The sequence below is a fragment of the Dreissena polymorpha genome, chromosome 15 (genome assembly GCF_020536995.1).
Source record: "Dreissena polymorpha isolate Duluth1 chromosome 15, UMN_Dpol_1.0, whole genome shotgun sequence".
Classification (NCBI taxonomy): domain Eukaryota; kingdom Metazoa; phylum Mollusca; class Bivalvia; order Myida; family Dreissenidae; genus Dreissena; species Dreissena polymorpha.
The window spans coordinates 1,431,777-1,456,100 of record NC_068369.1 but is presented as its reverse complement, the minus strand read 5'-3'; the positions used below and the strand labels follow the sequence as shown (position 1 = coordinate 1,456,100).

At 37.6% G+C, this 24,324-nt stretch overlaps 1 protein-coding gene across 1 annotated transcript; it reads left to right on the top strand.

Annotated features, from left to right (window-relative positions):
• The first annotated feature begins 8,758 nt into the window (after positions 1-8,758).
• LOC127860767 (histidine N-alpha-methyltransferase-like) lies at positions 8,759-23,883 on the top strand. The gene is given in 7 exon segments (XM_052399043.1): positions 8,759-8,926; positions 11,827-11,965; positions 13,516-13,618; positions 14,592-14,698; positions 15,107-15,184; positions 20,235-20,411; positions 23,277-23,883. Coding segments are annotated over 7 exon segments (960 nt in total). The 3' UTR covers positions 23,465-23,883.
• Positions 23,884-24,324: the final 441 nt, after the last annotated feature.

The window sequence follows — 24,324 nt, the reverse complement described above, 5'->3', positions numbered from 1 at the left end:
ACTTTCTCTTAGTTCCATCAAAGGATACAGATCTATGATTTCGCATACATTGGCTTTCACTAAGTCTTCACAAGTCTGTGCTGATCCAGCTATTTCAGAACTTGTTCGAGCTATGGAACTTAGTCGTCCTGTATCTCGTACACTTGCTCCTAAATGGGATTTAGCTTGTGTGCTTGGTTCCCTTATTAAGGCTCCCTATGAACCTCTTGATCAGGCTTCATTACAATTCCTAACATGGAAGACCGTTTTCCTTCTTACTATGGCTTCAGCCAAACGGAGAAGTGAAATTCATGCTCTTTCTATCGAGGATAGTCATCTTCGTTTTGACTCTTCTGATGGTTCTGTTACATTGTTGTGTCAGTCAGGATTCCTTGCTAAAAATCAACTCCCCTCTATGGCTTCCAAACCCTTCAAAGTTCCAAGTCTATCTAGAACTTGTGGACATGAAGATGATGATAGACTCCTTTGCCTGGTCAGGGCTTTGAAGTTCTACCTTAAAAAGGTAAAGTCTATTCGAGGTTCTCGCAAGAGACTTTTCATTCCATTAAAAGGGGGGGGGGGCGATGTGTCTGCGGCTTCTTTCTCGTTGGATAGCCTCGACTATAAGGAAAGCTTATTCTTCTCTTTCATCGAGGGATTTATCCCTGTTTAAGATAAGACCGCATGAATTAAGAGCTCTTTCGGCTTCGTGGGCTTATATTAATCAGACCCCACTATCTGAAGTGCTTCAAGCTGCTTTCTGGAGGAATCCGACCACCTTCTCCTCTTTTTATCTTCGTTCTCTTGAGTGCCAACAAGACAATTTGTATAAGTTGGGTCCTCTTGTAGTGGCTCAAACTGTAGTTTCTTCTATGGCGTAAGTACACTGGTGCCATCCGAGAATTAAGTACTATACTGTACTAACAAAGATTATAAGAGGACTTGATTCTACTATCTCTGGCTGTAAACCCTCTATATGGGTTTTGCTGTGATGGGAAAAAATATGCGAACCTTCCCGCCGCAGCTGCAAAATCAGCTAGAGATAACAGGTAACGTATTTATGATATTAAAACAAATTTTCTTAAGTAAAATTCATTTTAATTATTAAATACTTACCTGTTATCGGTAAGTCCCACCTCCCACCCCGCTCATCGCCTTTTTATGTTTGCGTAAAGGAAAGATGAGTTGTGGTTCTTGATTTCCTGTTAGGTTGCATTATACTATGTTTAACCTGATTTGGATTCTTATAGAGGTGGACGATTCCCAGCGCTTGAATATTTTCCGGATGAAATAACTCCCTTGGAAAGGGGTAAGCTAGAGATAACAGGTAAGTATTTAATAATTAAAATGAATTTTACTTAAGAAAATTTGTTTTGGTCCATTGAAAAGCATGGCCTCGATGCGGACGGGCAGTTATATGGCTGTAGTGAAACATTGTTAACACTCCAGGGGTGATATTTGAAGTCAAACTTCCTTAAACTTGGTCTAAACATTTTTGTTTTGATGATACCTTTCAGTTGAAAAATGGTTTCAGTCCGTTGAAAACCATGGCCACCAAGGGGCAATGCAGTATACATAAAATGGCTGTAGTGAAAACTGTTTAACACTAAAAGTCACATTGTGTCCAATCATCATGAAACTTGTTCAGAAGTTTGTATGCCCCCGGATCAAATGATCGGAGGTAGATTGTTTTTTGGCCTGTCTGTCATTGTATGTGTGTGTCTGTCCCAAAACTTGAAGGCTGGTCATAACTTTTGCCATATTGAAGATAGCCACTTGCTATTTGGCATGCATGTGTATCTCATGGAGCTGCACATTTTGAGTGTTGAAAGGTTGAAGTCATCCTTCAAGGTAAAAGGTCTTTTTTTTCCTAAAATAGCTGCCGTGCAGCTTCAAAGCGCAGTAGGGGGCATTGTGTTTCACAAACACAGCTCTTGTTTTCTTATGATATATTGGCCCAGTGTGAACATGGTTCCGGTCTGTTTAAAAACATGGCAACCCTTGGGCGGGGATTTTTTCCTTATTTGTCTTTATTTAAGGTCCTTCCGAGTCTAAGTCCGCATTATGTAAAGACTTGGATTGTGTCTCAGCACTTCTACCTAATTTGCTTACTAGACATACTAAAGTACGGACGAGTTTTGAATTATAGCAGCAATTTCCAGCCATTTAGTTTTTACTGATTCAATTATGCGGTGTGGGAAAACTGGAGTGCCCGAAGGAAACCCACCTGCCGGGTATGTTGATCACCTACCAAACTCACCTGCGCCAGGAACGGGGAGGCAGGTCGCAGATAGCTTTGATAGTGACATTTTGAAGTTTTCTGTCATGTTGATGATGCTTGCATTGGTAATTGATTCAAGAAAATGAACAACAACCCAAATTTCTAATAACACTGAATTACTCAATTTCAAATTAAATATTTCCATGTCTAAGTTTATATTATTTTTTCCGGAAAATCACTTTGAGCTTAAACCAGTGAAACAACAAAAACTGTTGCATGTCAATCTTATTTGATGTTTGATCTTATAAATATGTTATCTCGGGAGTTATTCATTTGCCCTAGCAATAATTTATTGTCCCCTACCGGTTTCACCGGAAGGGACTTTTGGTTTGCGCTCTGTCTGTCAGTCTGTGTGTCTGTCCGTTACACTTTTCTGGATCCTGCAGTAACTTTAAAAGTTCTTCATATTTTTTATTGCAACTTGAAACATGGGTAGATGGCAATATGGACATTATACAAGTCATTTCATTTTGTTCCTACGTCAAGAATTATGGTCGCTATGGCAACAAATAGACTAGAAATACTGCTGAAAATGGTGGTTTTCTGGATCCTGCGATAACTTTAAAAGTTCTTCATATTTTTTCATGAAACTTGAAACATGGATAGATGGCAATATGGACAATATGCACCTCATTTCATTTAGTTCCTACGTCAAAAATTCTAAAATATATATATATATATATATATATATATATATATATATATATATAATTCTGACAATGGTGGAATTTCTGACGATAGTGGAGCCTGTAGGGGATTATATTGTTTGGCAACAGTCTTGTTATTCATTGTTGTATGAAAAGGCAGTAAGTAAAAATGTCTTACAACTGCATCCAAAAACCCAGATCGCAGTGCTCTTCAATATTTGTTAAAATCTGCATAAATCTAGCTAGTTTTCGGGTATCCTAATTACTGTTTTTGACACCCTACAGGTTCGAATCTATGTAACATTTAAAGCATATGAAGATTTTCTTATTAAAAGTTCATATCAGCTTGTGTCCTCATCTTTTCTATTTCTACGTTAACATTTAATGTTTTATTATAAATCTAGAGTTAAGTTAATCAGAAGATATTCAGTAGAGAAACTTGGAAAGTTAAGATTTCAGAGAGATGACACACTTTTATTTTAAAATAAATTAAGGAAATTATGAGTTGAAATGTAGATCTAGTTGTTCTTTTTTTCACTCAACTCAACTCAGTTTAATACAAACAATGTAAGTAAATAAAGGCCGTAGGTCCAAAATACAATGTATTTGACACAAAAGATAATACATTTATGTAGTTGCGAACACATCATCTTACTTATTAAATATACCAACGTATTACATTGTGTTCATGTTACATTTAAATTTTGTAAAGCTGTTCTGCTGATTCACCTTTTAGTTCATAATGATAAGCGAAGGGTTCAAATAACGTTGTTGTCACCAAACCATTGTCGCGAAATTCCAGAGAATATCGCAATTTCAGAATATATCCAAAGCAATTTAAGTTATGAAATCCGGTGTGTGTATTTCGAAGTTTTGTCCGGACGCTGATGCACCCGAAAGCAGCATACTGAACCATGTCGAATACCGTTTGTCATTCACAACACTAATTGAATCACAAGCTTTAAATAAAACTTTACAAAAAGAAGCATGATATTGATTGTCAAGATGACGTTAAGCGCGAAGTGTTCAAGTTCCAATCCGTAATAGGGCCTAACAATAGACGAGTTTCCGTGTCATGCGCGTTGCGTCAAGTTGACGTCACAACCAAAATAGGTGGCGGATATACCCGAGCGGTTTACGGAATACAAAATCATCGTTTTTAAGTATCATACTGTTTTTTGCCACTTTTCTTGATGATTTCAAACGTTTTGGAATATATTTATTTATAAAATTGAATTTTCGTTATAAAAACGATATTTCGCCTTTAACTATTAATAGTTGCGTCGAAAGAATTCGCCAAGCAACCTCGATCAGCAGCTGGAGTGTGCACGTCGCGTCCGGGGCGGGAGTCATCCGCAGAAGATTCTCTTTAAGACCTCTCCGAGGAATCGGAAAGAGGAATGCTTATAGTCCGTAGCTGGATAGTGGTTCTCACTACATCGTCTGAGGGGGTCGAATAGAAGAACTTCTTCGGGCGGCTCTGCTTATCCAGAACTTGATAATCGGGTCCCCAAGCGGAATGCTAATTGTCCGTTGGTGGAATAAACTAGTGGTTTCGGTGGTTGCCACTACATCAACAGAAGAGCGACGGGAACAGCGGGGCAGCGGAGGTGGCAGCGTAAAGGTCGGACTAGGCGAACTTGGGGCAGCGATGAAGACCAGGACTACGAGTGGGTGACCTTATAAAAACAAAGAAAGTGTCCCAGGACGGCGGTACCCAGTACGCTCAACGTGCTGGGAAACCGCCCTGGGTTCGGGTCAACGGCTGGTGACTTCAAGAGCGGCCCTAAAGGCGGTGCAGCGTGCGAGGAGCGGGGAGAAGATCTTTGTCGAATTGTCAAAACTCTCTTGGCGGAATAATTTTTCTACCAGTGCACATTAAGGTCTCATTGCTCATCGTGCACTGGTCTATTTGGATCAAAGTTATTTTTGGCGAATAACCGGGCAGTCGGGGTAAAATTAATCTACATTGGCTCAAATAAAATATTTTCGTCTGAAAGGTCACATGGGCAAGTCGGTACTTAAAAAGTTGTCGTGAAGACGAAGAGACGACATGTAAATTTACGTCTGATTTGCACACAAATTTGCCAAGCAATATCTCGCAATCTGTTCATTTCAGTTTATAAAATATTAAATTAACAATTCATTCATTAAGAAAAATACGAACTAACCCCTTAGAAAATTGGAAAAATCCAACTTTAAAAAGTTGTATTCTGTCTGATTTACTAGAAGTTGGAAATTTAAATACTGTGTACTGATTATATATGTATTAAAATACACAAACATACTCAGAAATAATGCGTTTTAATTTAATTTAATTATTTGGTGCATATATGCAACAAAGTAAGAATTTTCGCAAAGCATTTTTCCCCATATAAAAATGGGCTTATTAATTTATCAATAATTTTCAAACGGAAATAAGCACAATAACAGTCCAACCTTAGTAAAGCTTGTTTTAACGGTCAGTCTAGATTCCCTCGAGAAAAAACAGTTGATAACCTTGGTATACCGGTCACATGGCAATAGCGGCCAACGACAAGAATATTTCACTCCAAAAGCAATTTTCACATGTGTTAAGCGGTCACGAGGCAAAAATGCTTTTTGCTTGTGTTCTACTTTTTGTCCTGTTTTATGTCCTATTTAACCGAGAATAAAAGATATTTGTCTGACGTTAAAAAGTTAAGATATTGGTCAATACTGATAACCGTGATCAGTAACTTAGTCGAGTGCAGCATAGTCTGTGAATAGTTATATACAAGAGGAATGAGCATTCATGTAACTCTGTAACAATATATACTACCGATAGTTAACTTCAAATATTTTGATGTCCATATATCCGATGACTGACATAAATGTACATTACAATAAGAAGGCGTAAGCAAAGTCAAGCACGCTATGTCGAGTGAAAAAAAGTGTGAGCCTGTAAAACATGTCCCTGTTATTAAATTTTGCAATAATTGATTATTACGTAGGGGCTACTTTTTGTCCTGTTTTATGTCCTATTTAACCGATAATAAAAAGATATTAGTCCGACGTTAAAAAGTTGTTATTCGGAAAACAGATGTTCAGTTATCATACATGTTACGCTAAGATCGGCGAGGGGCTGTTTTTTAAAAGGCCATCGCCGTTTTGTATACCCATCAGTCAATAGTCGTGTGCCGAAGACCTCCGGATATACATTTGGTCTGAATGAGTGAGAAAACTTCTTAACAGACGCTTGTATTTTTCAGCTTGTGAATCTTTTGGATATTTGTCATTATTGGAACTATCTTTGCTATTTTGCGCTTTTAAATTAAAAAGGATTTTGAGGTATTCATTCGCTGGAACAGGATTTAATTAATTTAATTAATCAGTTCGATCCAGTGTTTGATTGATATAAAGTCCTTGTGATATTAATGATAATAATTAGTTGGAAATATAAAGTGTTGTATTAATTTAAATTTAAATGTTCGTCTGGAACTGATTTTATAAAGCTTTTATTTTTCTTTAATTGAATCTTTATTTATATATTTTTTTATTTGTAATCCTAATTTAATAAAAGAGGATTAATGAACGGTCTTTAATTTGAGATTTAAGCAGACACTTTAAAAGCTTATAGCGGAATCTATGCCCCTCAAAATGCCAACCTTTCAAAATTAAAGAATATCTGAAAAGCAAAGACATTATTGAATCTTTCTATAGTTGACAAAATAGTTACTCTACTACGGTCACATTCAAAACTGAAAACGCGCCCACAAAAATCATAGGACTCAAACATTCAGTGCGAAAACTGATACATGTTTGGATAGAATTAAGTATGTATGAATGAAGCCTAATGTCCGCACTGCGCGCAAAATAATACCAATGAAACGTTAAACAGAACAGCAAAAAAAAATGCGCGAATTGCAACGGAATAAATAGCGCGGCACATTCAAACTTCCCGGTCTGTATAAATCATGTATAAAAAATCAAAGAACAGAACTTCCAGGAAACGAATAAAAGAATAAACACGTCTTCAATCTTCGATACCATTTACTATCATCCACACTCACACAAACAAGAAACCATAAAACATATCTTTTGCATCAAAATTGAAATATACTGGTACGTAAAAGTAAGGCACTCAAGGTGAATATAATGATTTTTTTAATAGAAACAACAGGGAACAGCAATTATTACATATTGTAAAATATATTAGTGCACATTACACAATTTGAGCATAATTGAAAGTAAACGCGCTCTTGCTGTTGATGTGCAATGTTCAGTGAGAAAATATTTTATATCCACACATTATTTCTGAGATTCGACAAACTCGAGATTAACAGTCGACCAGCATTGTTGCAAAACGCAAAGCTGCGGCTCTACATTTTTTATTTTGTCCCATGCAGTTGCAGACTTTTATTCATACGCGACTTCTGGCGGGAAATTTCTTCAACATTGTATTGGCTGTATATAACGCTTAATAAAGCTCTATTGGTCATTGTCGTCTAGGGTACTACTTACATGTACCCCGGGTACTCTTAAGTATATTTACATGTACCCCGGGTACAGTAAATATACTAAAACGTACCCGGGAATTTTAACGCTATATCAATCGTTGTCGGTTGTTGTTTTTTAAATTATGTTCACATTTAAGTTAGGTTTTCTGTTAAATGGCCTCTATATTATCGAAACTCATACTCAAAAAGCATGTTGATGCTTTTTTCAAGAGAAGTTTGTTTACGATAAACGATATCGTTTTACGGTAATCGGATTTTCGGCGGGAATATAACTCGGGTAAGTATATCGACCGGGTACGTTAAAGTATATTTACCGTACCCGGGGTACATGTAAGAAGTACCCGAGCCGACAATGATCAATCAAGCGTTAATAAATGTTAATATCAGGGTTAGACTGCGAACCTGAAAAATACTGCATTTTAAATACCAAACTTCAGAATAAGGCTTTTGCACAATTAAACATTTCTGAAACTTCATGGATAATCACTTGAATCGTGAAGATCTAATCATCTAAATAACAGTCCAACAGTGGGGATTGAACCACATTTGCTAGGCGGACACCATACCTACTACTGCATCAAGTAGGCATGCTTGTATATATTGCATGTATTCGTTTAAGACACACGTCCGTTCACGGTTTCGTATGCAGAGAAATCGGTCAATACTGATAACCGTATTCAGTATTGTAGTAGAATCTCTGAACAGTAATACAAGAAGAATGAGCTTATACGTATCTCTGTAACTACTACCGATAGTTAACTTCAAGTCGAACGCAGGATGTTCTCTGAACAGTAATACAAGAAGAAGGAGCTTTCATGTAACTCTGTAACTACTACCGATAGTTAACTTCAAATATTTCGATGTCCATATATCTGGTCACCGACATAAATGTACATTACAATAAGAAGGCGTAAGCAAAGTCAAGCGCGCTATCTCGAGTGAAAAAGTGTTAGCATGTAAAACGTTTCTATGTTATTAAATGTTCCAACAATTGATAATTGCGCAGTAATATTTTAATATGATTAAGGAATGCGATGGTTATTTCTTTTTTTTTTCAATGAATGTTTTGATATACCGATACATTTTTGTATTTACTTTTAAGTCCGTTAAATCCATTAGTGAGTTATTAGTTATCAATATGATTTTGTTTTTATATAATGTAATAAAATAGTAATTTTAGTATATAGTGTGTATAGGCAATTATACTATATTTCATAATCCGTTGAAAATTTGCATCAACCATGACGACTATACAGGGTAATTGTATTGATCCTTTTATCATCACTTTTAAGTTTGTATTGACCGGGGCACAGCGCCTTTTTGAAGTTACCAGCAGACACCGGAAGTTGAGTCCCTCGCCAGAAGAGGCCGCAATGGATGTCAAAAGAGTCATTGCGGAAGAGCTGCAGATGAGGCCGCCGCGTCTCCCTGTCTGGTTCCGGTACGATATGCATGGTTCCCTCTACAATGACAAGTGCCTTAAGAACCAACACTACTACTTCAACCGATCCGAGGTCACCGTGCTCTCGAGTAACATCCAGGTAAGCACCACCTTGGGCCGTTTGTATAGTCAACATATTCATATATTTAAAGTTTTAACGACTTAAGAACTTACTAGAAAGTATATTATCCGGCAAAACGGTGCAAATTTGAAGGTTACTTATATTTACGAACAATCGTTGAATCGTTAGAATCTTTAACAATGATTTATAATGTTACATAACAGACATGCATTTCTATTTGTTAATTTAATGCAAACAACCACCCGTTAAGTTTTAACGTAAGTATTGTCATAAATACTTAGAATGGCTTCGAGAAGTTTTGATTGATAGATTTTTGTTTTGAAGTAATTGTGGGTTGCTTTTGGAGACGGATAACACTAACAAGAAAGATCTTTAAACAAGAAATATCTTTAAAAACAGATATACGGCGTTGATAGTGGTCGATGTTTATGAACGACCAAAAGTTATCTCTATGAGATAAAAAGTAGCGGATGCCTTTTTTCTGCGCAGTTCTTAGCTACATCACAAGCAAATCAATTACGGGGTGTTGCGCCAGATTTTGAGGCTTATTTTGCTTTATGTGATATTATTACTCAGATATCTATATTTACAGAATAGAAAAACACAAGAAACACGAAAATAAACGAGTGCATATAGGTCAGCCGGCAATACTCGAATCTTATTTAATTGCATAATTATAGTATAGTGAATTATTGTGCTCATGCTTAAAACTGGTCTAAATGGATAAATATTTCTAATTAACTTTATCAAAATTGGTCCTTATCATGCAAATGTTGAAAACATATTAAAAATCGATTATTGACATACCACAATAATATCGCCGAATATCTTTATTTAGTATCTTTCTGATCAAAACAGACTTCAAGTGCACAAAGTTTACGAGACGGCGTTTATATAAAGATTTCTGCAACTGACCGCAAACTGACCTTGATACCTTGCGGATTGGAATGCGATGCATTAAAGTTAGGTAACAATTCTGCTGCTGAAACGACGGCTTGTTTACGCCAACTGTACACGACCAAGGCAACAGCTGTGCCTAAAATATTGATCGACAAAGCGACTAAACGAACTATTTACTCCATCAGACAAAAATAGCATAGATTCCAATTTTTTCCTTCAATGAAAAGATCGCAACCCCTTCTGCGAACTCCGGTGATGAACTGTATATAAACTCTGACTTTCACACACTGGCCGCGAATTGACCCGAAACATCGCGGGTTGAAATGCAATGCAAGTAAGTACTAAATATGAGAATATAGCCTTTAGTATAAACGCTTTTGCGCTGGTAATTCTCTGAAAATAAAAGGTGAACGCACAAACTGTATTTATGTCGAAAATTGATTGTAAAACTGTTCTATCTATTGAGCCTTTTCATTAGAGATAAAATTGTTTCATGCAGTAAAACAGTGTTACAAAGACGCGGATATGTTTCCAATGTTCTAGTGTTATACTCAAATCAGCCAATGGAATAAATGAAGTGTATTCATTCGTACCTAGCCGCGGGAAATTTTCTTTGAATATTATTGGACACTTACAAAGGTCAAGTCAGGGTGAAAAGCTGGCTTAATACAGCTTACGCCGAAAAAGATATACGGCGTTGATTGTGGTTTGAGTTTGTGAAAGGTAAAGAGTTCAAAAAATGAGACCAAGGATAGCGAATGTCTTTTTCTGTGCAATTCTTAGCTGGATCACACGCAATACGGGATGCTGGTCATAAACCTATAAATACAAAACAGAAAACCAAATAAAGAATGGAAGTGAAATTTAAACATATGAGTCAACGGGCCACACGTTAAGTATCCGTACATATTTTAAAAATTTATACGCGCGTTCTTCGAACAAACCTGTTTTAGTGGTTTGTCGGGCATTGCTTTTTGATTCGATTATTAACAGTATCGAGAATTATCGCGCTCATGCTTAATACATTAGGCAATATGGTGGAATAATTCTTGTTAAATTAATTAAAAATAATATTTATCATGGTATTGCTGAAAACACATGAAGACTCTATTATTGACATACCATAATTATATCGCTGAATATCTTCATTTAACATCTTGTGTGGTCTAAAGAAAATCTCAGTTCACCTAGTTCACGGATAGGGTCTATATTATATAACAAACTGGCCTCGAACTCAGGTCAGCACATAAGCGTCTTCGGACGCAGCGATGACCTGTAAATAAACCCTGATAACTCGCGGGTTGAAATGCAATGCATTAAAGTTAGGCCACGCTTCCGCTGCTTTTTATACTTTTACATGTTAACATGTTGATAGGAATATGAAAGTCAGTACTAAAATGAGAACATAGCCTTTAAGTAAAAACGCTGTTGCCTCTGAAAATAAAAGGTGGACGCACAAACTGTATTGATGTCGAGATTGAGTGTAAAATTGTTCTATCTATTAAGCCTTTTCATTAGAGATAAAATTGTTTCATGCTGAAGACGCAGTAAAACTGTGTTACAAAGACGCGGACATGTTTCCAATGTTCTGATGGTATGCTCATATCAGCCTATGGGATAACTGAAGTGTATTCATTCTGAACTAGCCGCGGGAAATTTTATTTGAATTTTAATGGTCAGGTAAGGTGAAAAGCTGGCGTATACAGCTAACGCCGAAAAAAATTAAGCAATTTGAACTTCAGAAATATGGTTCTCGCATTGAGACACTTGCACAGTCGTACGCCATTTAGGCATTCAATACCATTGACTTAAACCTGTCTCTATTTGAGAAAAATACCGTCGGTGTGTACATTAAACTCGCTGCAAAAACCACTGAGTTGTACAACAAGATATATGTAGTAGTTTAACTCTTTATCATGGTTTAACATAGTTGCTACGTAATCGATTGATTTATTTTACGACCAGAGGTGTCGTTCAAAACATATTATAAGAGCACTAACTCTCTTGTTATCATACAGGGAATCGTCGACACAGTGACCACCCCTGTCTTGCTTGTTGAAATGGGCAGCGGCAACTCTGAGAAAACGCGAAGCCTGATTGACGTCTTGTTAAAGAAACAGACGACACTCACTTACGTCCCAATTGATATTTCAGCTGGTAAATTTTAAAAGGCAATTAATAATTACGTATAGTTAAAAATCATTTAACGCGACGTCGACAAAATTCCAATTGATAGTCGTTATGGGTGGTGGTTCTTTCCAGCAGGTAAAATTTATAATAAATTATTTTGTGTTAAGTCGAGTTGGGCGATACACACACAGGCAGCAGTATCATAAATTTGCCCCCCCCCCCCGGAACCCTACCCCCCCCCCCCGGAACCCTACCCCCCCCCAGCTTACCCCAGGGGTTCCAGATTGTTAAATGTACACCTTTTGTGTATGGTTTGACTTTTCAACAACAAATATTGACAAAAATTCATAGTTTGAAAAATTAACCCAGGTATAGGTATTATATATACACATTATATATTACATATAATACTTATACGAGGGTTATTTTTTCAAACTATGAATTTTTGTCAATATTTGTTGTTGAAAAGTCAAACCATACACAATAGGTGTACATTTAACAATCTGGAACCCCTGGGGTAAGCTCGGGGGGGGGGGGGGTTAGGGTTCCGGGGGGGGGGGCAAATTTATGATACTGCTGCCTTTGGTGTATATATAATACCTATACGAGGGTTATTTTTTCAAACTATGAATTTTTGTCAATATTTGTTGTTGAAAAGTCAAACCATACACAATAGGTGTACATTTAACAATCTGGAACCCCTGGGGTAAGCTGGGGGGGGGGGGGTAGGGTTCCGGGGGGGGGGGTAGGGTTCCGGGGGGGGGGGGCAAATTTATGATACTGCTGCCTGTGTTTACGACTTGCTTTACAGCAGGAAGAAAATAGCACACTGTTGAATCTTGTGAACGTATAGAAACCGCACAAGCAACTCTTAGTTTGAGATTTAATGTACATGTTTTACATTTTTTATTAAGCTCGCTTCCATGGAATCCTAACGCGTGTTGAGATTATCTCGAGACGCTTGAGTAGAACGTACATTATGTGGTATAAGCCTCCCTAAGCGGGCATCGAACCGGCGACATTCTCGTTGCTAATTAACCCATTTATGCCTAGTGGACTCTCCCATCCTTCTAAATTGGATCAATTTATTTCCAAAATAAGGGATGTCTAGTATAGTTATTTCTATGTTTAGAATATTACCTGCAGAAATTCCTTTAAGCAAACAGCGCAGACCCTGATGAGACACCACATCGTGCATAATGGGTTAAATGCGACACTAAAGGCATCACTTGGGCATATACCTATGCCTTAAATGTATCAGTCGTCATGAATACGTGTCTCTTAGATAAACACGTGAACTTGGCTTAATTAAACCTGAAATATATAAATATGTATATATGTATATCATTGTCGTCGATAAAGCATTCAACCTCGATGTCTTAGACATCCCTTTAACGTAGAAAAGAACACATTAAAATTGTGCTGAGTTGTCTTTACTTGAACGAATTCAAGTTTGAATTAAATGTCAGTTACACCTGTTTGATTTTTGTATGCAGCATATATATTTGAGTTTATATGTCTATCTTCATCATAATAATTGAACTCAATTTAGAAAGTCACATTCTATCCCTTTCCAGATTTCCTGCGCGAGACGTCCGAATCGCTGTCACGTGACTACGCAGGGATCCTCGATGTGAAACCCGTCCCCGGAGACTACGATGTAGGCATCGATAAAATACAGTAAGGTGGCATTTATTTGACAATACATTTATTTAACAAGTTAAGTTCTTCAATGGTCTGTAAAACTGAGAACACAGACATTCTTATCCTTATTGCATTAAGACGATGCCATGGTACAAATTGAGTCGTGTTCTGAGAAAACTGGGCATAATGCATGTGCGAAAAGTTTCGTCCCAGATTAGCCTGTGCAATCCGCACAAGCTAATCAGGCTTTCCGCTTTTATGGTATTTTTAGTTTCAAGGAAGTCCCTCCTTACCGAAAATCAAGTTTAGGCGGAAAGTGTCTTCCCTGATTAGCCTGTGCGGACTGCACAGGCTTATCTGGGATGACACTTTACGCACATGCATTAAGCCCAGTTTTGTCAGAACAAGGCTCAAGAAATTTCATTCAGCTTAGTTCAGTGCTCCTTAATTAAATGTCCCTTGACAAAAATCAAATCAATTTGGTAAAACGCTCGAAGTGTGCTGTGATCTTCAACCTACGTAAACAGTGCATAATTAAGGGCCCATTAATGGTCAATTAAAATGCACCTTAGTTTAAAACTTTATACAAAACACGAGTCCAATTGCAAGAGCTGATTATAAGCTGACTTCAAAGTGGTTTTTCTATTACAAGTGAAACAATAAACGGGTGTCCGCTTCATGCATTGGACTCAAGCCTGTGACTTGTTACATACGTGTTCAGTGATTAACTCATTTATGCCTAGTGGACTCTCCCATCCTTCGAAATTGGATCAATTTATTTCCAAAGTTAGGTATGTGTACTAACTTATATTTATTTCTATATTTATAATATTTCTTAGAGAAATTCCTTTAATCAAACAGCGCAGACCCTGATGAGACGCCGCGTCATGCGCCGTCTCATCTGGGTCTACGCTTTTTGCCAAGGCCTTTTTTCTAGACGCTAGGCATAAATGGGTTAATTAAGCGCGGATCCGCAACACACACGGATTTCCTCTCGCGGTTGTTTCAGGACCATTCCAGGCCGGAAGTTGATCATCTGGATGGGAGGCGGGTTCCAGAATTAAGCGTACCAAACTCAGATCACCAGACTGCAGAGTCTAGCGCAGTCCATGACAGGTCTCAAACTTTAACCTTGCCCGACTACTTCCATAGTCATCGATTTCAAACTTACTATCAACTTAAATTGTTTATCTTAAGCCAATCATAATCAATATGCCGTGTATGTTTGGTTAAGTTTAAAGACAGTAAATGATCGCGGTTGCATTTCAAGCCATGAGCGTATTGAGACAGCTGTGTGATTTAGCTCCATTGTATTGTTCAAAGCCATTTTGCAATTTCAAGTCTTTGAAGTACCTCTAGAAATTTGTTTTTAATTCTTCCTGCGTGGGTACTGAAGCCTGGACTTCCGACTGCTTTGAAGATCTGTGGAACAAACGGTAGAATTATTATGCTTTATACAACCCGAGTGTTTATTGCGTTAAATTACCAAACTTATAAACAATAGGTAAGTGTTTTATGTCCCAGGTGACGATCGTCTGCTAGTTGCTGTTGACGTCACACAGGAACCGAAAGTTGTTGAAAGAGCGTACCGGGACCCAGACGGTAACCGAACACATATATTTAGCCTCACTGTGCCATTTCAGCTTTCTTTAACTATACGTATATTCAGTGAACCAATTTCTGTAATTAATTCCTCATTTATTCAACATTAAACGTTAAAAAGGTGATGCTAAAACAACTTCATGGTCACATTATGTTCTTTAGTTTTGGGAGCCGTTTAATTTTTATAAGATTTTTTAACATCTATAAATAAATTCCTGATATCAGGGTTGGATTTAATATAACCATATGGATATCAAAATGTATTGTCCACTGACAAAACATTCATTCTAGGTAACAAGAAATAAAATTATCGATATTAGACAGTTGAATTCTTTATACTACAGAAAACATGTCAAGAATTCGATCAGATTTTTTTATAGTAAGAATCTAAATATCGATTTATCGATGGTCCCAATTTAAAATGACGAACCTACATGTTTGGCATTTCGCGATTTTGATATTGTGTAAAGCGGGAAATCAATGCACATATACCCCCAAAACAACAAAATAGTTAACCAATCGCAACAGCTCCATATAGTCACGTGATGTAATGACGAACCGCAATTGCTTGAAGTCAAAATGACGAAGCTGAAAAAAATTGTTACGTCGGCATTTTGCGAGCTTATTAATATATTAAAGTATCAATATAGCCATGTATTTTAAGGCAAATTGAAGAAACGTAAACGTTTGCTTATAAAATAATTAAATGATGTACATTTTATAGCATTGATGAACGCAAAAAGATATCAAAATAATATAAAATGTTGAGGTATTAACTTAGTAACTTGTGGCCGCAACTAATAGCTTGTTCCTACAACTTATTAAGTTGAGGTTTCAACTTAGTAAGTTGTTCCTTCAACTTTATAACTTCTGGCCGCAAGTTACTAAGTTAAGACCACAATTGTCTGAGCACTTGCCTTGTTTGCGACTGGGTTCAGGGTTCCATCCCCGGTCTGAGCACTAGCAACGTACGCGTCGGATCCCGGTTTCGAGTCCCATGGTTTTTGGATTTGAACCCGGGACGCTTCTTGTAAAGGGCGATTCCTCTGACCGGGGCTCGATCCCGGGAACCATCGCTTACGAGGCGAGTGCAAGATGCCTAAGTTTTCGACGGTCTGAAAATCTAATACGGAGTTTTCGACGGCCTCGGGGTTCGAATCATAGTTCGAGCACTAGCCCTGAAAGCTTTGGGTCTCTAGATCAATCCTCGGTTTAAGGATTTACCCTATAAGCGACGGCTCGAATTCCGATGTGAGAATTTGCACCAACAGTGACCGGTCCCGGGTTCGAGCCCCAGTCTGAGTACTAGTCCTGAAAGCTATGGATCCCGGGTTCAAGCCTGTGTCTTAGCTCTTGCCCAGTAAGGGAAGGATCCCGGTTGCAAACCTCAGCCTGAGCGTTCGCACCGAAAGCTACGGGTTCACACAGGGACTCGAACCAAACAGCCGTCGCTAACATACCATACTGAGCACCCGCCTACTAAGCGACCGGCTGCGGAAATGAGCTTCGTAAGCAACATTTCCCGCTTTCGAGTCCGGAAATGAGAGCTAGCCTCGCAAGCTATGGGTGTTCGGGTTCTAGCGCCGGTCTGAGCACTAGCCCTGTAAGCTATAAATCCCGCATTTTTCGGGTCCGGCGATAAGACTACGACTTTGATCAGGGTCCGTTCGCTTAAATGGTAAGTACTTAAACAGGGATTTTAGCCCGGGGGCATAGCATACAGGGTGAGTGCTCAAGCAGGGCATCCAAGCCGGGATCCGTTACGTAGGGTGCGAATGCTCAGACTGGAATCCAAGTCGCTTACAGGGAAAGTCCTTAGACTGGGGCTAAAACCCAAAGACCCATCGTTTAAAAAGGGAGGTATCAGACCTGGATTCCCAACCGGAATCCGTCGCTTATGTGCCTAGTTTTCACAACAGGGTTCGAGCCCTGAACCAAGTCGCTAACTTGGCGATCGCTCAGATAGGGGCTCAAATCTGAAATCCATGACTTACATGGCAAGTGCTCAGATAGGGCTCGAACGGGGGATCCATAGCTAACAGGGATAGTGCTCGAACCCGAGCACCTAGTAAAATAAGGGGTACTAATTGTGATAAAACGGTAAAGATGAAACGCCCGATATTATTGGTTAAACTTAAATTAGTGGTTTCAACATAGTTAGTTGGTCCCACAAGTTATTTAGTTGAGGCAAAAACTAATAAGTTGTGGGAACAAGTTATGAAGTTGTCGCCACAAGTTTCTGAGCTGAGGCCTCAACTTAATAAATAAGTTGTTCCCACAAGTTATTTAGTTGAAGGAATAACTTAATAAGTTAAATGAACAAATTACTAGGTTGAGGTCACAATTTAATAAGTTTTGGGAGCAAGTTATGAAGTTGTGGCCACAAGTTACTAAGCTGAGGTCTCAACTTAAACAGTTGTGGGGACAACGTACGTAGTTGTTTCCACAAGTTATTTTAAAAATTGTTTCCACAAGTTATTAAGTTGAAGCCACAACTTATGATGTTGTTCCCTCAACTTTATTAGTCGTTCCCACAAGTTACTAAGTTGAGGCCACACTATAAATAACGAATTGCGATTGTCACCTCTGTTCCACCGTGTAAAACAGAAAAAAATGCATTGCTTTGCTATATCTAACGGACAACAGTGGACAAATTTATTCTATTGAAACAAAATCTATTACAATAAGCTGTCCAATTTGCCGAAACATCACATAAATGCAAGTCTAAATGACGAAGATACATTTTACAGCAGATTTATTAACTTAACGTCAAATTAGTTCCATACGAACATGGTCTATCATGCGACACTTTTAAAAAGGTTTAAAATAATCTTTATTTGACTTTGTGCAAGAAATGTTTAACTAAAATAGGTCTCCTGAAAACTTGTGTTTTTGTAGGTTCGACATTTTAAATTGAGACCATCGTTATATTTTCTATTCTTTATATCATGGAATCGATTTCTGTATAACAAGAATTCCGTGTATCTTTTAAATCAAAACTGTTGTCATCAAAATACAGACTTGATATATTGATAATTGTTCGGTCTTCATATAGATCGTCAAGAAATAGCTTAATATACCTGATAATGGACGACCCAGTTAAAAAGTTAACAATATCTGTTAACAACACACAAAAGGCCCGAAATATGTCGTTAAACATTATTTTATACCGGTTACGTTTAGTTCTTCTCTTTTTTTTTTAAATTGAACTCGTTCCCCCTTTGAAAACAAACTCCTGCCGTAATCTTCTTTTTGACGATGCTGCGAAGCATCGTCTAAGTTATCATATTATGAAAAAATTCTTCACAATGGCAGCCTATGTAAAAGACCGAGCCAGTCCGATTGAGATAGCTCGATTTTTCTAATCGGCATACCTCGCTGATTATCATTGATAAAGGTATAAGAAGCTCAGCTATAAATAGGACAGCATATTCTGGGAAAAGATTTAATTATAGTTTGAAAACGTTAATTTTAAATCAGTTATATTCAATCCATTATATGTTTATAGATCAATGAAACAACTATGCATTTTCTGTATTGTATTTGACATTTGTCGTGATTCAGTAAATAAATTGCGAATTAAAACGTGTATTATTAACTTTCAACGCGATCATGAGTGTAAAGAAAACGAATTATTTCGAACCTGCCATTTGTAAACGTTGTAGCGACAATGGTATATAAACAGCATAATAGCCAAATCATATCTGTGATACTCGCTCTTCTGCGTGCTTTATCATTTTGCATATTTTATAAACTTTTCAAACATAAATTACAGAGCTACATCAGTGCACATACTATGTTTGACAATTCATTCGTTTGTTGGATATTGTTTGCTGTTTTAAACACGTGTTAGGTCATATCGCGGAGATTTAGTTAACCTTACCATGTGTTCATGGGCGAACTCACGTATTCAAGTGCTCTTACGACTATCTGCTCATACCCACTTTCGATCGGGAATCATCATGAAATTATTGCCGTACTTAACGAACAAACATGCCTAAGCTTATTGAATTAGAGAAAAAGAACAATAATCAAAAGAGAAAAAGTATATGTTCATGCACATGGGATTGTGAAATCACGTCCGTACACATAGCATCATTAACTTAGGAAAGGAACCAACGAAATATTAAGTTTGGTATTATATACATGTGAAATTAAAGAGCATGGTGTAATTAAAGAGCATGTCAAGTTTTGAATTTATATGCTGAAACGTAATGTTATTACCCACAAATGTTTTACTGTAACAGACAGTTTTTTAAGATAAGTGGTACAGAAAATACACGTCGAATACCTTTTTAAAGATATTTCTTTTTATATTTGATCGAGAATGTAACCCGCCTCCCAGTTCCGCTGAAAGGATCAAGTTCCCCACGGGTACTACTTCCCCGTACCCCCAATTTTTTTTTCGTAACCTACATTTTTCGTACCAAATTTTTTTCGTACCCAATTTTTTTTTTCGTACCAAAATTTTTGCTCGTAACCAAAATTTTTTTCGTACCCAATTTTTTTCGTACCCAAATTTTTTTCGTAACCAAATCTTTTTACGTTCTTGATTTTTTTGGCATAATTGTTGTACGCAAAATTTTCGTACCCATTTTTTTCCTACCCTTAATTTTCGTACCCACATACACAATTGTGGTGATGTAGATAAACTTAAATAGATGCTTTTATATCAATCCTCTTCAAAAGCATCGTCACACCAGTACTGTCAGTACTTTGATTGCAAATATGGCGAGTCGACAACAACAGATGGATTTATTGGATAGATTTCAAAACATATTTTTTATAAGCCTAAGCTGGGTTTTTTTAAGCATACGTTGCTTTGAACGTGATCGATGTAAAACTCGGCACTGAATATCATCATGAGTGGTATGCCTCGTTATTTGACATAACCTCTCTACGTCAATAAATCGATTTATTACATGAATCAAGTATAAAATGACCATTCATTAAATGAATTATTTTATTGTATCAATAATTCGATTTTATATAAAAATTATAGTCAGTATATATACTCTATAATATATGATCTTGACGTCTTCTCCTTAAGGCAGCGCAGATCCGCTCTACTTGAACGCACTGTGGCGATTGAATCGTGATTACGGAAGTAAGATCGATACCGACAACTTCCGGTTAGATGCGCGATTCGTTCTCAACATTTCAGACGACGCTGTAAGCGGCGTTCTCATTGAGGCGGTTTCCACGAAACACCAGACAATTGATATCCGTATGTTTGATTACAGTTTTATACTTCGATATGTTTTTACATAACATACACATACCTGAGTGCCAATCGAGTGTCAAGTGGCTAAGCATCAATTTTACTTTTTATTGAAAAATAAAGGGAAACAGCTTTTGCATACTGACGCCTTTTAAATTGCCTAGTATTAGTACTAGTTACTTACATGTATTCTTTTTTTTCAAATCTGATGTTTTGACATGAAATATTTGTTCATGTAAAGAAGAAATTCTATTTCGTCGGTGATACTATCGTATATCACGCTGGCACAGTTCAAGTTGACGTAATATACAAAATGTTCATGTTATATTTAGCTTGATTGCTTCCATTTTGCAAGTGAGGCTTGTGCCACGTGTATGTCACTTAAGCGAGAAACGATTGTTTATAGTTGAGCCTCGCTCTGGGAATCGCTTTTGCTTAATAAATGTGAGTAAACTGAGCGAACTTCACAGGCTAATCACAGACGACATTTTCCGCTGTATGGTATATTTTGATTAAATGAAGTATTTTAGTAAGTAAAATCCAGTTTAGGTGGAAAACGTCTTCCTTGATTAGCACAGTCTAATGGGATGATACTTTACACGCATGTTAGCACAGTCTAATGGGATGATACTTTACACGCATGTTAGCACAGTCTAATGGGATGATACTTTACACGCATGTAGCACAGTCTAATTGGATGATACTTTACACGCATGTAGCACAGTCTAATGGGATGATACTTTACACATTAGCACAGTCTAATGGGATGATACTTTACACGCATGTTAGCACAGTCTAATGGGATGATACTTTACACGCATGTAGCACAGTCTAATGGGATGATACTTTACACGCATGTAGCACAGTCTAATGGGATGATACTTTACACGCATGTTAGCACAGTCTAATGGGATGATACTTTACACGCATGTTAGCACAGTCTAATGGGATGATACTTTACACATTAGCACAGTCTAATGGGATGATACTTTACACGCATGTTAGCACAGTCTAATGGGATGATACTTTACACGCACGTAGCACAGTCTAATGGGATGATACTTTACACGCATGTTAGCACAGTCTAATGGGATGATACTTTACACGCATGTAGCACAGTCTAATGGGATGATACTTTACACATTAGCACAGTCTAATGGGATGATACTTTACACGCATGTTAGCACAGTCTAATGGGATGATACTTTACACGCATGTAGCACAGTCTAATGGGATGATACTTAACACGCATGTAGCACAGTCTAATGGGATGATACTTTACACGCATGTTAGCACAGTCTAATGGGATGATACTTTACACGCATGTTAGCACAGTCTAATGGGATGATACTTTACACATTAGCACAGTCTAATGGGATGATACTTTACACGCATGTTAGCACAGTCTAATGGGATGATACTTTACACGCACGTAGCACAGTCTAATGGGATGATACTTTACACGCATGTAGCACAGTCTAATGGGATGATACTTTACACGCATGTTAGCACAGTCTAATGGGATGATACTTTACACGCATGTAGCACAGTCTAATGGGATGATACTTTACACGCATGTAGCACAGTCTAATGGGATGATACTTTACACATTAGCACAGTCTAATTGGATGATACTTTACACATTAGCACAGTCTAATGGGATGATACTTTACACGCATGTAGCACAGTCTAATGGGATGATACTTTACACATTAGCACAGTCTAATGGGATGATACTTTACACATTAGCACAGTCTAATGGGATGATACTTTACACATTAGCACAGTCTAATGGGATGATACTTTACACGCATGTAGCACAGTCTAATGGGATGATACTTTACACGCATGTAGCACAGTCTAATGGGATGATACTTTACACATTAGCACAGTCTAATGGGATGATACTTTACACGCATGTTAGCACAGTCTAATGGGATGATACTTTACACGCATGTTAGCACAGTCTAATGGGATGATACTTTACACGCATGTAGCACAGTCTAATGGAATGATACTTTACACGCATGTTAGCACAGTCTAATGGGATGATACTTTACACGCATGTAGCACAGTCTAATGGGATGATACTTTACACGCATGTTAGCACAGTCTAATGGGATGTTACTTTACACGCATGTAGCACAGTCTAATGGGATGATACTTTACACATTAGCACAGTCTAATGGGATGATACTTTACACGCATGTAGCACAGTCTAATGGGATGATACTTTACACATTAGCACAGTCTAATGGGATGATACTTTACACATTAGCACAGTCTAATGGGATGATACTTTACACATTAGCACAGTCTAATGGAATGATACTTAACTCGCATGTTAGCACAGTCTAATGGGATGATACTTTACACGCATGTAGCACAGTCTAATGGGATGATACTTTACACATTAGCACAGTCTAATGGGATGATACTTAACTCGCATGTAGCACAGTCTAATGGGATGATACTTAACTCGCATGTTAGCACAGTCTAATGGGATGATACTTTACACGCATGTAACACAGTCTAATGGGATGATACTTTACACGCATGTTAGCACAGTCTAATGGGATGATACTTTACACGCATGTAGCACAGTCTAATGGGATGATACTTTACACATTAGCACAGTCTAATGGGATGATACTTTACACGCATGTAGCACAGTCTAATGGGATGATACTTTACACGCATGTTAGCACAGTCTAATGGGATGATACTTTACACATTAGCACAGTCTAATGGGATGATACTTTACTCGCATGCATTTAACCCAGTTTCCCCAGAGCGAAGCCGTTTTGAACATTTAAATTAGACAGACCACATCTTCGCTTCATCACACATGTTTTACATGTACTCTTGCAGCTGATCTCGGCCTGTCCCTGACATTGGATGCAGACGACAAGTTGCGCCTCCACGAAGGCGAGTACGTCAGCTGCAAGTACACAGAGGCCCAATTGCGCTACATCGCCCAACGCGGCGGTTTCGCGCTGAACCGGATATGGACTGACGCCGATAAACACGTCGCGCTATGTTGCTTCTCAAAAAAGTGACAGCAGACGTCATGAAAATCAACCCGCTAGAGGCATCTAGGTTTCCTTGCTCCGAACAGTGACCACTACCATCACTATATTGATGGATCGCGCGCTAATAACGTCTTCCGTGTTTGTAAAATCTTCTAATTGTTTAAATTAAGTTAAATCGGATATTTATTCATCATTTGCATTCAAGAGTAAATAATGGAATATAACTGATTAAAACAGGACAACATTTTATTCGATAATCATAACTTTGTGTTCCGATTTGTGAATGCTCGGAACCAGTCAATTTTGCGCATAGGATGCCTGCACACATTTGTACACCAACATGGTTTCGTGAGAGTTTTCAGCAAAAGGACTGAATAGACGCGCTTTTTTGCAATAGTAACATAATAATGTTAAAGTGCTGATTTTAGTTTGTCGCAATTTTGCTCAAGTTAGTCAATGATTTTTTAGAATGAGTGATGTGTTGTGAATGATGGTTATCTATGTTATGCTTATTGAAGATTATATTTAAAATAAATTATGTATTTTGATTTTCAACTTAAACATACCGTTTATTTGTGTTAACAGTATGTTTTTCTTTTCATCTGAGCATTAAGAACTGAAGAATCGCTTACTTTCGATGCACTAATAAAAAAACATGCTTAGTATGTGTTCCATTACAATCTTTATGGCAGTCGGACTTTCGCCAGAAAAAAACACAAAGATATTGACCCCTGTTTAAAAACGTTTAACCACGTTGTTGAAAACAACGCATTCAGGTAACTTGTCACATTCGACAACTAGCCGAGCGGATTTATCTTTAAGTTCTAAAGACCTTCGACAACGCACTTCAAAACTGCTATGATCATATGTGTCGCGTTCTGAGAAAA